The 19,388-nt window shown below is 41.9% G+C and overlaps 1 protein-coding gene across 1 annotated transcript in view; it reads left to right on the forward strand.

Moving 5' to 3' along the window:
- CERS3 (ceramide synthase 3) overlaps nucleotides 1-19,388 on the forward strand; it is an 88,269-nt gene that overhangs the window by 20,358 nt on the left and 48,523 nt on the right. The window contains exons 2-4 of the mRNA XM_074317748.1: nucleotides 1,966-2,139; nucleotides 10,397-10,511; nucleotides 16,924-17,042. Coding sequence (XP_074173849.1) covers nucleotides 1,967-2,139; nucleotides 10,397-10,511; nucleotides 16,924-17,042 — 407 coding nt within the window. The 5' untranslated portion in view covers nucleotide 1,966. The remainder of the gene's footprint in view (nucleotides 1-1,965; nucleotides 2,140-10,396; nucleotides 10,512-16,923; nucleotides 17,043-19,388) is intronic.

A 19,388-nucleotide genomic window follows, 5' to 3' on the forward strand; every position in this document is an offset into this window, starting at 1 on the left:
CAGCCTCTCCCCTGCCCCACACAAGCCTCAGGTATGGGCGTGACTGTGCTCCTTGGGACGAGCCTGTCTCTAAACAGTGGGTGGGTGAGAGGTGGAAAGAGGTAGGGAACGACCTCACCGGGGTCCAGTTACTGGTTTTGGTGTGGATTTTTCTGAAGGGTCTTGGGGTCCACACTCTGGAATTCTTCCTCATCTGAGGTTGGAAATCTCCCATGTCCGTACTCCACTCTCTGAGTCTCACCTCTGATGGCGTCTTCCCACTCTGCCCGTTCCTTAGTCCCACTCCCACCTCCCTTGTTTCTGCTTTCCCCCTCAATCTCGCTCCCTTCTTGGCCTCCCTTTATTTTCTACCCAGTTTGGATCTCGTGTGTCATCCCACGAATGACATTATTATCATCGTATTTCATCCCCGGATGCCACTGGTCTAGATCAAGTCTACCCATTCCTGACTGCATCTCGTGCTTTAAGCTGCTGGATGCTCTCCAGTCTTTCTCCTGGGATGTACTCCGTACCACTGCCAGCAGAGCTGCCATGTATGTGCCTGGCCAAGGGCATGTGGGGTTGAAGCCCAGCCCTTATTCTGCTGGATAGAAATCTGCCCAGAGCGGGCACCGTCCTCTAAGTGGCATGAAAACACAGTTTGGGCTCACAGAAAACCTGGCTGCCAAAGCAACCTTTCTAAAATATCTGACCACTTTACTCTCGTCCATAATACTCTTCTGCGAAAGCCCAAGCTCCTTAGCAGGCCTATGACCACAGCCGACCTGACGCCCCAGCTTTTTGATGAGAGTGACCACAAGATTCGTTCACATCTGAAAGAAAGGGGGCACTATTAATAATTATGCCGAGAGGATAAATTGAAACTGGAATCCAACAGCCCACACCTGGGATTCTTAGGCTGCAGCAGTACCAAACTGCCGGTTTGTTCCAGGGACACCATGTTATTAAGTTGGTGCGCTTTTTGCAATTATTTTCAACCATTTAAACCGCAATTACTTTTGCACTAACCTAATATTGACAAATCAAGAGGTTCTGATAGAGTTATTTTGACCACCCTGTTTTGAATCTGAGGGTATTTGCCTCCTTCCTCTGATGCGCTTTTAAAAGATGGAATCCAAATGGCAAGATTCAAATGGTCACAGCCTCAGCAATGAGTTTCTCTTTCTGGCTCCTTGATCATAGTCCTTTCTCTCCTGAAAACGTCTATTCCCTTCTCCCGTTTTCCTGCCGCTCCCTGGCTTATTTCAAGGCATCTCAAGAACCCTCTGTTCCAGTTCTCTTTCCCTGACGCTGCCTGGCTGGCTGCGCGCCTGTCATCTCGTTCCCACAGCGCGCTGTACATCCCTTTTTGTACTGGACCTAAAACACGTGTCAAAGTCGCCCATTCAGGCCTGTCTTGCTCACAAGGTCCTTCAGGCAAGAACACTTGCTTGTTCATCATTGAATCCTCACTGGGACTACAGTGCTTGACAAATAGTAGAATCTCAATAAATATTTGTTGATATGGACTAATTGGAACTCCTTATTGTAATTTGAAGTTCAGTGCCCTTGTTCTTTATCTTCTAGAGAAGTTCTAAGGATTCTAGTGAAGATTTGTACTTATTTGGAGCTTTCATGAAGTTGACCTTTGGCGTATCAAAGTGGTACATTATTCTTCATACCATAGAATCATATAAGAGGAAGGTACATGCCCATAATATGAATATATGTCGTACAGGAAGTAGGAACAGCGGTGTATTAAACTTCAGTTTGCCATACCACGGCCAAAATTGTTCTGAGAATATCGGTAGAGTAATTCTTATTTTAATGCAATAAAAAGTCATGAAACCCATTAAATAATAGTATTCTGTTCTTGCCTCCCCCCGAACTCTATGGTTTAGCTATTTTGAGTAAAGGTACTGAATGTCATCTCAATTTTAAGTACCTGTCTTACAAGTCTAATGTATTCTTTTTCCATCTCTGTAGAATGTTTCAGACGTTTAAAGAATGGTTTTGGTTGGAAAGATTCTGGCTTCCTCCACAAGTAAAGTGGTCAGACCTTGAAGATCACGATGGACTCGTCTTTGTGAAACCCTCTCATTTATACATAACAATTCCATGTGCTTTTGGCTTGCTGATTGTCAGACATTTCTTCGAAAAGTAAGTAGTAATGTTTGTGTGTCTTCCCTCCCCATTTCCCTTCTTTGCCGCAACTCTAGCAGTAGACAATCTGGGTAAGATCTTTAATGAACTTGTTGTTCAGAGGTTGCCACTGATGACACACTGCAGATTCCTGGGGGGAGTTCATGAAACCAGATGCACACCAAACGTTATCTAGAAGCTGAACAAATGAAAATTAAAAACTCGATCTCCTCAAGTCCTGTAGTTTTACAGTAAAGAAAATTCAGCTCGAGAGGCTGAGGGTCACTGAGCTTTTCGGTGTCGGTGACAGGAGGGGAGTCCAGTTTGTCTTCCATGTGCCATGCTGTCTGACCGAGGACATGCATTCCTGGAAAGGCAGGGTTAGAAGAGCCTATGACCAGGGGGTGCGTTATCATTTTAGAATGCCTATAAAATAGCAAAAAGGGCTCATGAAAAACCAAACTTAATATTACTGTATCGCATAGTTTATTTTAAGGGTTTATTGAACATTTTCATAGCAGCTCTTCATTCCGAAGTATAAGGAAATCACAGAAAAATATATAAATTTGCTTTCTCAGAAAAAGTAAACTTCTTTCTATTAATGTCATTTAAATATATATTACTTCCAACCTTTTTATTAAAACTGTACTAATGTTATGATAACAGGAGATAAATGTTCATCTATAATCTCTGTACTTGTCTCTATTTCAAAAAAACGTTATTAGCACATTAATTTTTTTTGGAGCAAAAAGAATATTTGAATGTCAAGAGTTGGAAAAACTTAAGACAAACTCTGATAAGGATCATTTTAGCCAAGACTAACTGTAATGCAGATCATATGTTTATAACTATTTGCAGGGTCCTTATCTCAAGCGTTAGTTTGACCAGCTCTGTGTCATGGACTCTACAAAAGGTTTTTGCACAAATAACAACCTCACTTGGGCCAATGGTGTGCTAATGCTATTGGGAGGAAGCGAAAGCCCCTGGATACCACTAAACCCTAACTGAGAACATTTGAAAACGTTCTTCCTTTTGGACAGTGAATTCGACTTTTTACTCCTATGTTTGGATTGGTCAAAGAATGCACAAATAAATAAAGTAGAATTTTGCCACTGTACTTCCAAATTAGCAAATGACACTTTTGCTCTCCTGAAACGCTATGCTTGCTTTTCTTGCATCATGTCTGGTGATTCTTGAATTTGGCATCCAGGTCCTTTACTTATTTGCATTGCAGATTTCCTGCTTTTCGGTGGACAGCTCCATTTTTTATGTTCGGATCAGGACAGGGACCTAGAAAATTCTTTCGATTGCCAAAGCAGCACAGCTGTGGAGGACCAACTTGTTAGTCTTATCCTTGGCCTCTCCATCAATAATTAGGAATCCAATCCTCTTTTAATTCCTAGGATCATTCTTGCTGCGTCTCAAGGGATTAAGTACATTCTACATCATCTTTCTATGTCCTTGTAACTTTAATTCCCACTAACTCACCCTTAGCTTTTTTCATTCTGGAACACTACACTACAGAAAATGGTGTGTTGATTTACTAGTTTCACATCTCTTTTAATGCAATAGAAGGAAGGACAGATAAACACAGGAGAGAAATCATGCATTTTGAAGTATAACTTTCTGTTTTTTCAAGGGCTTCCGTATCATTTGTATTAGATTAAACCACTTATAAATAAATACACCTTGCATTTGAACGGAAACTTATAGTTTAAGAGGTATGTAAAATCACAAGTGGTATGATCTCAGTTGAAAAATTAGAGGTAAGTGACCCGGCAAAGGTCGCACAGGTAGTATATAAAGGGTAGGTCTGGGGCTTGAACCCTTACGTGTTATTACACCAGGTTTTGGGTGTTGGTTTTTCATTTTTCCCTATCCCAGTATGTCTTGGACTTTCATAGTGAAATTCTCCTGATAGCAAAAGAGAGTAAATTCGTATCTTTTGGGAATACACAAGACATAGCTTAAAGGGGTGATAACAAATGTGAACTTTTCTGAACTGTCTTAAAAATTCATATAAATTTGACACTACATTTCGGCATATCCTATGGTCTATTTATCATGAGAAAGCTTCCTTCTTGTGTCCTAGACGGTGTTTGTGACACCTCATTCTATGTATGTGGTGGCCAGGGCTTGTGACTTGGCTGTTCATTTTTATCCTTCAGCACTAGCCAGGAACCATTTACGATCAGGACGTAATGTCCCTTGCTAGCAAAGCAAGAGTGGAGAGACAGAACTGTAAAGAACAAATAAGCAGATCATTTGAAAGTGACTGACATTTGCTTCGTACTTAGGATTTCCTTTTCTTACAAGTTTTGGTTTGTGGCTTATGTTTGAGATATATAAATATACAGAAGGTGCCAAAAAAAATGTATACACATTTTAAAACAGAAAAACCTATTAAAATTGTAATACTCAATACACTGATAACAAAAGATGAATACAAATCACGTGTGACTTCTGCAATGACAAGAGGTGCTCAAAGTGGTTCCCATCAGCGTCCAGACACTTCTGATGACGGCGAATGATGGCTTGAGCAATGCTGACCAAAGTGTCCACTTGTATACATTTTTTGGCACCCCCGGAATACCGGAATATATATGTGTTTTTTTTGTCTGGAATAGCGGTTTCTAACTAGTTTATCCAGTCATTTCTGTGCATTCTTTATGTATCTGATGTGTGATTTAAAGGGGATCAAAGCCACTCAAATTTAAACACTTGTGGGATAAACACATTATCTCAGAGTAAATTATATGGTCTCAGAAGAGTCTAAGGCAGAGGTGGCATTGGTGAGACCAGAAGGCAATCTTTGTCCTTTGACTTAGTTGTAGAATGACCGGATTCCCGACCGGTGCCGCGCCACACAGCAGCGCAGGGCATGATGGGGTAGCACGTCCACCATTCTTTCAAGAAGGACAGGTGTAACGATTACAGGAGTTCACAGAGGATTATTACTAACTGGTCTCCATTGAGACAGTCCCTACATACGCACATTAGACTGAAGCGTTATCTGAGATTGCATTGCTCCAGATATTTCGTTCTCTCATATAACCCCCCCACCCCCAATTAAACTCTGGTCAAAGAACCTTTGAATCCTTAGGAACAAAGAAGCGCTCTTGTGCCAGTAGGCTATTGTTTCTATTTAGGAGTATTATTTAAACTTTATAAGCTTTAATACCTGCCTAGACCTGCTGCCTTTTATTGTATAAAAGAATATTGGAAAAAAGTGGGAGGTCTGGGATTGCTAGACTTTTGGCTCACGGGTAACTAAAGCAGTGCCAGCTGAAGGTGGGACTGCAGGGGGCTCCGAATGAGCCATCTGAGGGCCCAGATTTGCAATCGGAGCAAACCTGAGAGACCTTTTCCTGGTCACTGACCTCACTTTGAACCATTTATATGGGAGCAGACGTTCACATTCTTTTTTCTTCCTCTTGGACTTTTCTATTCCATATCAATAAAATGAAAATTCAGACAAGTTAATCTCTTCGGTCCTCCCAGAGCTAAGGCCTGTCATTTCCCTTCTCTTTGCAGTTTAGTTTATCAAATAATTATCGTGCTTCTTTCTTCTCTCCTTTTTCAAAATAGATTTTTAATTAAGTACCTGTTTGTATTTACTTATGCGTACATTAGGTGAAGTGATTGGTTTTCTAGATTTCTTTGAAAAGGAAGGGTAATGCTGAAGTAGAAAACTGTGTTTATATGCTTCCTCTGTTCTACTAAAAATGTTATTCCAGTGTGTAAAGCCTGAACATGTAAAGAAAACAAGACCATATTGCTCTTGTTTAAATGAATGTAGATGTGGTCCTCGTATCAGCAAGTCAGCTATGGATGTATATTTACCCACTGTGTATACTTAGCCGCGTACTCACTCTCACGTGACCTCAGAGGGGAATGTTATACTTTATTTGGCTTCGAGTTGGGCTGTATTCCCTTGCTGCATAAATCTTCTTGGCACAATTCTGCTTTGCTTTTTCATCCTTCCTAATTTCTTCATTTCTAACCTTTGAGGAGCTCGCACTGAGGGAATAGGATTGAAAACACCACCATATTAAACCGTTTTGTGTTTGTGTTAGTCTACTAATAAAAACAGTGCATGTGTTCACCAATAAAATGTTTCAATTAGCAGGTTGAATAAATGAACCAATTCCGTTATTTATCCCAAGCCCTGTCAAATATGTTTTTTGAGACTTTGTTAGTTTTAAGAATGTCTTAATTTTTGTTTTATTTAGACTTCTTATGCAAAGGGGGAATTAATTAATCATATTCCTCAAATCATAGCATGCTGTCTTTGGTCTGTATAAGACCTCTATGATTGATTGATTTGAATTAACTTTTTCACTAAGTAACTTTTATCTCCATTTCCTAGTCCCATTTCCCTCGCTGCCGGGCTCCAATGTATTTGATGGCATTTTTGTTTGTATGACCCAGTAAAACATGCATATAAACATAAATTGCGTGTATTGTTAGTTGACATAAATATTATGGAATAAGACCTTATTCTCTTTCTTCATTTTTTTTTATTTTAGATATGGCACTATGCATTATGATTTATTCACATCATTCTGTGTACATCTGGTATATAATTAGTTTGCTTTTATATGTCTCTGAAATGTATGGGCCATTTCCAGGAGCACTTAATCCATCTGGAAGTTGGATTGGTTTATACATTTTATCAGATTATCTTAGGAAATTTTTTATTCAGCTCCTATGGTTATAAAAAATGAATTGAAGAGCTAAATGATCACTCATAACTAAAATTTTCAGCATTTAATTAAACACAGAAACGTCTAAGTATAACAATAGACTGACCTGGCAGAAGGCTCTATCCTTTGTTGGAACTGAAGGAAGAATAGAGACAGACTATTATTTTAAAAAATCAGCTTTATTGAGCTACAATTTACGTACAATAAAGCTCATCCAAAATTTGATGCATTTTGACAATGTTTACAGTCATGTGACCATCACCACAAGTATGCTATAGGAGATTTTCATCAGCTGAGAAACTCCCCAGTGCTCCATTCAGTTAGTCTCCTCTGTAAATACTAGCTCCTGGCAATCCCTGACATGCTTCCGTCAGTATAATTTTGCCTTTTCTGGATTTTCTATAAGTGGAGTCAGATAGATTATAATCTTTTGTGTCTGACTTCTTTCAATTAGTGTAATGCTTTTGAGATCTTTTTCACATTGTTGTCATTGCCTAATAGCCTTTCAATGTATTGACATACCCCAATTTATTTATTTATCCTCTTACTAGCTTATGGAAATTTGGATTGTCTATCATTTTGGGCTATTACGAATAAAGCTGCTTATGAACATTTGAGTGCAAGGACTTGAGTGGGTATATGCTTTTATTTCTTTTGGTAAATAGCTAAAATGTTCGCTCTTCAAAGACATGGTTAATGTTTGTATATACGTGCAATGGATTATTTGTCAACAAGAAAAAGGAATGAACTCCAAGTACATCCAAATACATGGATGGTCCAGTGAAAGATGCCAGACACAAGCAACCACATATTGTGTGATTCCATTGTATTTACTATCTAGAAAAAGCAAAGCTAGCAAAACAGAAAATAGATTAGTGGTTAACTGGGGTAGGGGTGAAAGAGAACAGGGATGAACAGTAAATATGTATGAGGGATCTTATTGGGGTGAGGAAAATGTTCTAAAGCTGATTCATGATGATGATTGTACAACTTGGTAAATTTACTTTTAAAAAAATCATAGCATAGAATAGTATACTTAAAAATGGTGAATTTTTATGATATGCAAAAAGTGCCTTAATAGTTATTTTAAAAAGATATAAATAAAATGAAAAGACAAACCAGACTGGGAGAAAATATAAGCAAAACATATATCTGATGGGGGACTTAATGCAGGATATATAAAAAAACTCTTATAACTCAATAATAAAAAAATAAATAACTTGATTTTTAAAATGGGGAAATGATTGGAGCTGATACTTCATGAAAGAAGTTATACAAAAGGCAAGTAACCACATGAAAAGATGCTTGACATAATTAGTAATTAGCAAAATGCAAATGAAAACCACTACACACTGGAGGTTAACAAAAATGTTAAAGACCTCTGAAAATTCTCTCTTCCTTTAAAGCAATCAAAAAACGCTAGCAAAAATTGTCAAAATCAACCTTTTAGAATTCAGAACTAACTAAAGAATGTTGTTTAAGAAAAATGCTGACTCTTGGAGGGAATAGTAAGCTTTGTAGCATTTTAACTTGCCCTGTTCCTATCCTGCCCTTTCCACCTCTCTGACAGCCTTGAAAAGCCAGCAGCCTACAATTTCAGTGGAAACCAGCAGGCTGGCGGCCACTGAGGGGAACAGAACAGAGCTGGAGCTCCTTCAAAGCATCATTACCAAAGAATTGTCACCATCTGACCTGTCTGGTGGTTCCCTGGGTGACAGCATTCACAAGGCTGTCTTTATGTGACTTGACTCAGAACTCCTATGTGAGAAAAGCCTTCCCTTGGGGATGTTTGTCTGAAACAATTAGAGACAATTGATTAACTTTGGGAAGACTTAGCTGGAAAACAGGATGTCCACAGGAGGCTTTGAAAATCTCTGACATATTCTTGGAAATCAGAAGGCCACTTGAATTTGTAGAGCTTTTAGTATGCTCAGGACTATCCATGTGTTCGGGAAAGACCTGGGAAGGCCCTAAGCTCTCTGGATGACTTGAGGCTCTATGCAAACTGGAAGTGAAAGCTGAGGCAGAGTTGTCAACTGTCTAGGCAGAAGATTACAAGAAAATAGAAGACTTGATCAACACAATAAATCAGATTCATCTAACAGACATTTATAGAACAGACTACCCAAAAACAGCAGAATGCATATTCTTCTCATGTGCACAAGGAACATTCTCCAGAATAGACCATATGTTAAGCCATAAAACAAACTTCAATGCCTGTAAAGGATTAAAATTGTGCAAAATATGTTTTCCAACCACAATGAAATTAAATTAGGAGTGAATTACAGAAGCAGATTGGGAAGTAGCAAATATGTGGAAATTAAACAGCATACTTCTAAATAACCAACGGGTCAGATGAGATATCACTGGTAAATTAGAAAATACTTGAGACAAATGAGAAAGAAGGTACCACACCAAAATTTAGGAGATGCAGCAAAAGCAGTGCTTAGAAGGCAATTTGTAGCTGTAAACACCTTTATTTAAAAAAAAGAATCCCAAAGCAATAATCTAATCTTCTACTTTAAGGAACTGGGGAAAAAAAGAGAGCAAACTAAACTTATAACAAGCAGAAGTTAGGAAATAATAAAGATTACAGTGAAAAATCAATGAAAATCACTACACACTCAATAGAAATGCTGAAATTAAAAAGACTGGCAATACCAGTGTTGGCAGGGATATGGAGTAACTGGAACTCTGGCACATTATTGGTTGGAAAGCAAAACAGTACAACCACTTTGGAACACCACTTGCCAGTTTCTTATAAACTTAAATGTATACTTGACATACCACCTATCAATCCCATTCCTGGATTATTTACCCAAGAGTCATGCCATTTTTTCTTAAGTTAGAACTTCAAATAGGGACATCCTTAACTCTTTCTATGTGTTAATTGATTTCAAGTTTTTTTTCCAAATGTGTCAGAAATCCACAAAAAAAACAAAAATAATTGATATTTTGACTATTTTATGCATTTAATAAATAACAAGTTGAGCTGCTTTGTATATAAATGATATTATTTTTATGTATAAAAATTTCGGATATATTCATTCGTATGTATCTAACCATCGTGGCAAAAGGGTTAAAATAATATCACCAAATAAAACTTTTAATATCAAAACTATTATTTATTTTAATCTCTGTGAGTCTGCAAAATGAAGCTCTAAGTGGAATGGCTTATCCCAATTCCTGCATCTTGTGTACAAATACTAGGGGTGCCAAAAAAATGTATATACATGACTTGTATTCATCTTTTGTTATTGGTGTAAAGTATTACAATTTTAATACAGTTGTTTCCTTTCTTAAAATGTGTATACATTTTTTGGTACCCTGTGTATATTGGGATTTGCATAAAATGGATTTTAGAACTGTGCAAGTATTTTACTTTTTTAAGTTATTGCTTGTATGAAAGGCCTGAGAATATGATGTCTTCAAACTTCTGCAAGGCAGATGTTGGCTGCAGGTAGCCCAAAGTCGACGTGAGCCAATGGCTGAGCTTTCATTTGGAATCTAAAGTTACGTCGTGAATTCATTTTCAGCTTTTGAATTTACTTTCTTTCATATATTCGTAGGTTTATCGCCACACCTCTAGCAAAAGCATTTGGCATCAAAGAGGAAATTCAAAAGGTTATACCCAATGCCATCTTAGAGGATTTTTTCAAACATTCCACCAGGCATCCGTCTCAAGTAAGTACAAATTCTTTGCTTTTGGATTAAACAATCTCCTTTCTTAATATTTCAGTCATCTGTGGCTTACCTCATCTGTGCAAAAAGTCTATTCTAGTTAACTGGCAAATGATTTGAATCATTTGGATGTTTTTTTCCCCCTCTATGGGCAGGTTATATAGCATTCCAAACATAATATAAAATGACAAATACATATTATAATATAAAATGACAAATGTGAATAGTTGAACTATTGTGTACAACTCTACTGTCGAACACAATTAATAACATAACTTGAGTATAAAGATCAAAATTTAATTTTGATGGTAGGATATACACATGTACTGATCAGAGGGGTTCCCTCTTAAGGCCGAGTAGCCCATTGCTGACACTTTTGACGAGTGTGGCACCATCAATATGCATTACGCACATTCTAAAAGCATCTGTTGGAGTGACTTTCACACAGAGAACACGTTTCTCTCTCCAAGGCCTTAACACACTCAGAAATATTCTGTGCTTCTGCCTGCACCCTAGAGAGAATTTTTAGGAGAGCCACAATTCTCTTCACAACGCAAGGTGTACCACATGAAACATTGTACTGCGCTCCATGTTATGTGCCATAGAAAAAGGTTTTAATCTAACAGTTGTAAACAGCAACAACAAGAAGTGTCCAGGCAGGTCCCATTTTTTTATGCGGGACCCCAATTAAAATGAGAGAAGACATAATAAACGTCTCCAAAAGTGGCACACTCTCTGTGATGAACACAAACAGTTATCAGGAGTAATTTTAAAAGTCAAGAATGGATGCTAACACAGTTTCAGGACAGACTGACTTCTTAGGTGCTGGCCTTTCCTTGCCTCTGCTCTGACTGTCTGTCTCTGGTGGTGGGCGCCCTGCACAGAGGAGGTGTACTGAGGGTTCACCATATAGCACGCGGTAGAGTGTCCAGAATTGCTCAGGGCTCACCAGCTCTCTTGAGCTTGTTCACTCAGCTCCTGTATTTGACTTCTTTCTTATTTTCTAAACCTAGGACAGTATGGCAAGCTGTCTCCACCTGTTCTTTATTTCCATGTGCTCTAAAGACTGCAGTTATTCATGGAAATACTGCTGTTACCACTGGTGAAAATAATGCCGAGCGTTGTTTTACTGTTTTTCGAAAGGGAAATTGTGCAGCTATGTTTATGAAAACTTAGGACTCTTTCAGAGAGTCCTTATTACTCTTCTCTGTTTCTGTTTGAGAGTAACTAACTTTGGCAATCCCTCATATGAAATGTAAAACACAGTGCTATGCTATCAATTCCCTGCTATGCTTGCTATAGCCAGAGCCTCAAGTCGACATTTTAGGGTATTTAAAATTATGTAGAAAATCGGGGGTCCTCATCAAGTTTCCCTGTTACGGGCAGAAAAGAAACCTATGACAGGTAAAGAAAAATGAGGAAAAACTGAGCGATTTAGTGATTGGGTGGGTAATCTTTCCTCTTCGTGACTGAGATGGGGAAACTAAGGTCCCACAAGAGGAGATGAGCTGTCCGAGGTCATGCAGCTACTTAGTGGCTGAATCTATGGCTGGAACCTAGCCCATTGTCCCCTGTCCAACTCTGTTTCTGTGATGCCCAACTGACTTCTTTATCTCTGAATAGGATGTTGAGGCTATGTTTCTGAGGCTAACTGCGGTCGTCGTTGTGACTCAGTTGACACAGTGTGGCTTAGTGTAGATGTAATTTGGACGTTTGCATCAGATAGAAGAAGAAACGTTATACATCAGCCCCACAGTATAAGAAACCGAGATTAAGGAAAAGAGTGAAGATTTCTAATTTGTATTGCCTGTAGATTATAAAACTGAGGCAGTATTTGTATAACAGCTCAAGATAAACATAAGTTGTCCAGCAAAGTGCCCGTAGAGTAAAAGCACTAGCATTTGGGAAGACACAATATAATAGAGAAAGGCAAAGTACATGGCTTGACAGTGATTTCAGATGTGGAAAATAATCTCCTAATACCTCCACATATGAACTTGGCCAAGGTCACGCAGAGAGTATTCTGTCTGTATTTTGTCATTCAGATAGCCATAAATCTGGCTGAGGTAAGACAGGTTGCTGGGGGGACGAAAAAAGTTTTGTGCTGTTTCAAGATCTGAGTATTACCTCTAACAGAGTATTCCAAACCTGTCATGGCAGAACACTGCAGGGGTAATACATATGGCTACCACATGACTTGATTAAAACAGTTGAGTACGTGGCTCTGAGGATGCTTCTTCAGCTGCTATAGACTGAAGGAAGAAAAACAAAACCATTTCAGTAGATACAGTATCGATTCTGGGCTGGCTAGCACAGAAGGGTATAACATGGTGTGGACAAGGCCCAAAACACTCTACACATCAAATTCCCGCGAGAGTTTGCATCTGATTTTACGCAGTTCTTTTGTGATGGTCTGTGTGCAGCTGTGTGTCCATTATTTATACATGCGTTTATGTCTCTATATATATCTCAATAACAACTTCAAGATGTATTTATTGGGAGAGAGCCATGAAAACAGACCAGCAGTTCAGGCCAGCAGATCAATTATCCTGCTATTGATAAAATGGAGTAACAACAGAACTTATCTAGCCCTTTCCCTCAGCAAAAACACAATGAGAACTGATGCAGAAAAAATAAGTATGTAGTTCTGGAAGAGCTGGAAAGGAAACGTGGCCCTGTGAGACTGACACAGAACCATTGTTATGGTTCATTAGGGTATGCGTTCCCGTTTGCTAGCTTGCCTCATGCACAGATTCAAACATTTTTTAGAGCAAAAAGCATCCTAGTTCAGTTGTTCTATAGGTGAGACACGTGAGAGCCAAAGAGGGTGGGTTGTCTGTCTGCACTTCCAGAGGGTTTGTTTTGAGTCAGGAGCCAGGTGTCTTGGCCTCCAGTCGATTGCTCTTCCCTCCAGGACACACTCCCTCCTTGAGGCTCTGCCTGTGACATGTCTCCTTCCCTCTCTGTAGTGTCCAAGCTAAAAACAGGGCTTGTGAGGACAGACGGGTGGTCTAGAATCTGGCTCTGCTGCAGACGGTGTGTGGAGGTGGGCAGCTTAACCACCCTCTGTGCCTCAGTCTCCCCTTCTGCAAACCAAGCACCATAATACTGCTTATCACAGAGCTCTCGGGAGGACTGAACTGAGTACTTGGAAGAGCGCCTGACACATAGTAGGTGCTCGATAAAGGTCACCTATTCTGACTGTAGTCTGTGCGTCTCATACCGACTTCTCCAGGAGCACTTTTAAACATGTCTTTCCCAACTTAAATTCTCCCAAGGGGACATCATTAGTTTCTTCATTGTCTTGTTTCTGTTCCCGTATCACCTGGCACAATTTTCTGTGCATTGTAGGTGTCGAATAAATGTGTATTTCATGTATTAACGAAACAAAGTACTTCTAGAGACTTTCGTTTGCAATCTTATTTCTACCCCAATAATATTGTTGGGTGAGCCCAGTATTGCCAAGACCGACTTTCAACCAGATGCGTCTCTGCTCCAAAACAGAAACAAAATGCTCAGAATCACGTTCGATTGCTGTCTTCTAGATTCACTTGTTACGCAGAGATCTGTAGACATGACAGGATGATAAAATCGGGTCATTCTCAGCTCTGGGGGACGTCTAGTATGAGCACAGGACCTTGTTTTGCTCAGTGCTGAATCTCCAGTGCCTAGAACAGTGCCTGGCAGAGTGAGGAGAGGCTCTAAATCTTTTTGGATGATTGAATGAATAAAGCATTTAAAACAGTCGAGCTAGACCCGGAGCCCTTTCCGTCTAAGAATGTACAGAACACAGAGTTGCAGCATTTCAGAATATGTCCTGCTGTGGACCAGGCAACGTGATTTGAGCCATGAGTCTGTCCTCTGTTTGGGGGGATCTGTTCCTGTTTGTAAACTGTTTTAGAAGTAAAGGGACACTTTTTCCTTAAATGGTTTTGTCTGTGGTCTCCTTTCTGGGTTCAGCCATAATGTCCAGCATGTGCTAATTCCTATAACACGTTCACTTCCAGGAGCCCCCAGCCCTCCAACCTTCCCTGTGAAGCGGGAAGCGAATGCTCTCATTGTTGCTACCCATTTTGCACAGGGGGTCAGAGTGCAGGGCGACGTGGCTAGCAAATATCAGAGCTGGATCTTGTTTTCAGTTCCCGGCCATATTCTGTTGCCTCACTCCCTGCTGTCTTCTTTCTCCCTACGAGGGAGTGTGATGAGCGTGATGCCATCGGACGTAGGGAACCCAGACCTCCAAACTTGTCCCGACTGGCATGTAAGGCCCTCGCTGCAAGGCCCAGGAGCAGAGGCCTGCTTTGACAAAAGGGCACAGTGACCACAGCCACCCCCCCCCAGTCTCCTTCATTCTTTACACCCTGCAAGAGGGACACTTTAAAAATGCAGCTGTCCTGTAACCCACAAGATAAATGCAGACAAGGACATCTTTGGTGACTAGCCACATCCTTCCTCCCCCTCTCTTTGCAAGTTCTCCCTGCTCACCCACGCTCTGCTCTCCGGGCAACCTATGTCCTGGCCCCTCAGCCAGGGTACTCGCCTTCCTTATCCTCTCCTTCTTGGGGCATTTTTCAGGGTTCAGCATCAGTGTGAGGTCCAGGAACTGCCTACTGTATGCCCTCATCTTCCCCTCTCTTAGCATTCATGATGTTCTATTAGCATTCTCTGTTTTAGTTTCTGACTGCCTCACCAGACAGACTGTCCCATGTGAAGGGGAGGCCCGTATCAGCCCTGTTCATTTTGATCTCCAAAGTCTAGCCCAGGGCCTGCAAGAAGCAGGGACCACTTCATGGTCGCCAGCTCAGTGTCCTCAAAAACACAAAACGCAAACAACCACGGAAACAATAGCAGGTGAGCCCTGGGCCTCTGAAGGAGCAGGTCTTAGGGGAACTTACAGGCAAACAGTGTAATGTGGGCTGCAGCCCGTTTGTGTTTTGTTTCGCTCTCCTTCTCTTCAGAGTAAGTAACGGGCTAGCAGTTTGGTGGGTACAGGCCAGTCTTCAGCGTGAGAGCTTCGTTATGAGTTTCGTCCACTGTTGTGCTGTGCACCTAAACGATTGTACAAACCAGACACAATAACGCAGCAGGAGCTCCACCGCGGGTCACAAACTGTTGGGTGTCCAGCCATCGGGCCCATCGGGGCTTTGTTTGGCCCTCACAATGTTTAAATCTACTCTGAACTATTGGTCAACATTAAGAGACCCTAGCAACTTCACAGGGACATTCTGGGCCCGCGGTTCCGCTGTGGGAGCCCTCAGCCAGAGCTTGGTCACAGCCGCTCCTTGGGGACGGCGCGTGTGCATTTCTGTTGGCCGCATCCATATGGCACCTGCTTGTTTCTTCCACACTGAAGCCAAGGGTCAGTTCAATGCAATTTGATTTTTCTCATAGCAAAGTTAAGAGGAAATTGAAATATTTCTTATACTTATATTGGAAAATGAAAGGTCGAGAGGGCTGGTGTTTCAAAACCAATTACAGAGCTGGTTTCATCGTGGAGTGGGGAGTGCTATAGGTTTAACATACAAAACACACCTGTGTTAAAAGGAGGCAGCTGAAAATCCCACTCAGTCACTTCCGTTTCTTGTCTGACCCAAGGAGGATTCCAGGTTTGTGGCCTTTGAGCTAATCCATCATTTATAGCATTTCCAGTTTGAATTCACCATCGACAGCGTCTGCTTCCCAGAAGAGAAGCCATCATCATTGTTATATTCTGCAATCATCATTTCTACGATTGGAATTACTTCACATTAGTTTGAAACAGGTGCTACAGCTGAGTAAATGTGAACATCACGGCCAACCCCCCTTGGCGCTTCTCCTGTGTTACCCTTTGGAGCTGGTAGGAAAATGACGTGAAACAACAGGCTATGCACTAGTCTACTTAGACTGGTCCTCACTTCGCTACTAATTGTAGGTCTTGGACGAGTCACTAAAACTCTCAGGTTTCCAGTTTCCTCATAGGAAAAATGGAGAGATTGTATTTGATTGACAGCTTCAACTAACTCTTCCTGGTTCCTGGGAGGCCCTAAATAAAACTGAGCTGAATGAGTGAACTGAATGGATGGGTGAGCTCACATAGGGAGCTTGAACGTATGGGCTGCTAGCAACTTGTAGGGAATTGATCTCTCTGGAGTTCTGGGGTACTAACATTCTCTCTCTCTCTCTCTCTCTCTCTCTCTCTCACACACACACACACACACACACACACGAGAGAGAGAGAGAGAGAGAGAGAGAGAGAGAGAGAGAGAGAGAGAGAAAGAGATATTCCGTAGCAAACAAGGTAAATCCACTGGCGCAAGATCCAGTGTACACTCTCTCCCCATTGCACAACCTCTCATAGCCCAGTCTCACCGCCTCTCGCCTGCCTGCCAGTCGGACTGCTCTTCTTCATTCACTCGTGCATTTCATCCCTTTTCAGACCGATATTTATGGACTGGCAAAGAAGTGCATCCTGACAGAGCGCCAGGTTGAAAGATGGTTTAGGAGGCGGCGGAATCAAGACCGGCCTTGCAGGATGAAGAAATTCCAGGAAGCTTGGTAAGAAGGAGAGTCAAAGCTTTTGAAATGCTACAGTTTTATGTGGAGCAGAAGGGACATCTCAGAAAGAGTCCTGAGGTTGGACCGGAAGAAGGGTTCACACCCAGCTCTGTCCCTTACCAGTTGGGCGTTGTGGGCTAGTCACTCGTTTACCTTTTGTGCTTCACCTTCCTTCTCTATGAAACGGGGCAAGGTATGAACGCTCCAAGATGAGCAGGAGATATTATGTACTTATCTTCATGTCCAGGAAAACCATAAACATGTCTTAACCGGTGTTTCTCTTTTCGAGGGTAGAGGTTGGCCCTAGGTCACAAGACTTTATCACCTGTTTCCAATCACTTTATAATTGTTACATCACAGAGAATGTAAGCACAGAGAATGGAAGATCAGAGAATGTCTGAGAGGGTAGCTGTTCTCAGCTCAGGACTGTGTTCTCTCTCACTTGCCTCCTACCCCCACCCCTGCCCGTGGATTGGGCAGCGAGTCTCTCTGGGTTTTCCAGTTGGTTTACCAGGGGCGGTGGGGTGGGGAGGGCTCAGGATGGGCTGGGGCACCCCGTCGCATTTTTGCCAGAGCTGGCTACTTTGTAGACATTCTGAGAACAGTGAGCTGCATTACACGTATTTTGGGGTTTCATTTCAACTCTGGTTTTTGTTTGATTGTTTGTTTGTTTGTTTGTTTCTCTCCTGTAGAATATTGTACTATAGGACAGTCCCTTGGTGGCAGAAACTGACACCTGTGCAAAAATGGTGGACTAGGTCATGGCTCCTGTTTTGTTCCTCGTCTTTATGTGCAGAATCATGCATGTTGGTTGGCCTGTGATACCACATTCTACACACCAGTAGTGTTCCTTCTTTCCGCCTGTTTCTTTTCTTTTTAAAGATTTTATTGGGGAAGGGGAACAGAACTTTATTGGGGAACAGTGTATACTTCCAGGACTTTTTCCAAGTCAAGTTGTTGTCCTTGCAGTCTTAGTTGTGGAGGGCGCAGCTCAGCTCCAGGTCCAGTTGCCGTTGCTAGTTGCAGGGGGCACTGCCCAACATCCCTTGTGGGACTCGAGGAGTTGAACTGGCAACCTTGTGGTTGAGAGCCCACTGACCCACGTGGGAATCGAACCGGCAGCCTTTGGAGTTAGGAGCACGGAGTTCTAACCGCCTGAGCCACCGGGCCGGCCCCTCCGCCTGTTTCTTAAGGTCCTCACATTGCCCAGTGACTTTTAACAGATATTTTTGCTTCGATGGTGAAATGGACAGGGAGCTGACGTAAGACTCTCAAGTAAATAAGCAGCCTGTGGGAGGCGAAGCTGTAATGGCTTCCTTTAATTTGCCGACACATTCCAGATATGAAGCTGCTGATGTGTGGGGCGTAGACCGAGGCTCAGCGTCTCTCAAAACACCCATTTCTCATCACAGACTTCCACTGCCTTTCCCGCAATGGCTGCAGGTGTGTGGCCTGGTTTGTTTTCTAACGGGTTCTCTCTGATTTTTAGCTCTTGAGAGATTGATTGGTTAATGTTGTCTTGCCACTGACACCAGCGTGGCAGGAGTGAATCTCTCTGAACCATCACCACAAAACACTGCCCAGCAGAGCTGGTCTCACATTACATCTGCCTGTTTTCCTGCTGTCCTTCATTCATTCTTTCTAGCAAGTGATACTTAAAGTCCCCAGGCTGGGACTCATTCTCTACCTCTGAGCTGAATCACACTCCAGTGAAATGCTCTGGTAATTTCTTGTACATTTAGGATCTTACAGTTTATAAATCATCTTTGTTTGCTACCCCAGCAGCAGTACACAGCAGTCAAGAAAGGCGGGGCTAGCCCCGTGTAAGAAATGAAAAACTACATGCCCATGTCCTTCAAGGAACTTGCTCAAGGGCACTGGCTGTCGGTGGGGTTAAGCTCCTTTTTGCAAACAGGGAGCCCCTTCCATCAAGTAACTGGGTCAGCAGGGCCCAACACTGGGGAGTCTGGCTGTCAGTGAATCCACTGAGCGTGGGCCACAGAGTTCTCTAGAAGGGGATGTCCGGTCACCGTAATCCATCAGTCGGGCAAGGGACAGGGTTATGCTGACCGTCTTCTCTGTACCTGGCCCTATCCTACACTGTGTGTCCTTCTAGGTTTTAAGAGGGAAGTGACCGTGGACGGCATGGTCACTGGCCTTACGCAGCTGACCAGGAAGATGAGACTATCACTTAGGAAACCACCACAGCTCTCGTTACTCCCCCTCAGTGGCACGTGCAGGCCACAGGCATGTGTAGATGTGCCATCGGCTTTCAGAGGAGGCGGAGTCAGTAGCGCTGAATAGGTCAGGGAAAGACTTTTTAGAAAGGTCGGCCGTGAGTTGGAC

The sequence above is a fragment of the Rhinolophus sinicus genome, linkage group LG13 (genome assembly GCF_036562045.2).
Source record: "Rhinolophus sinicus isolate RSC01 linkage group LG13, ASM3656204v1, whole genome shotgun sequence".
NCBI lineage: Eukaryota > Metazoa > Chordata > Mammalia > Chiroptera > Rhinolophidae > Rhinolophus > Rhinolophus sinicus.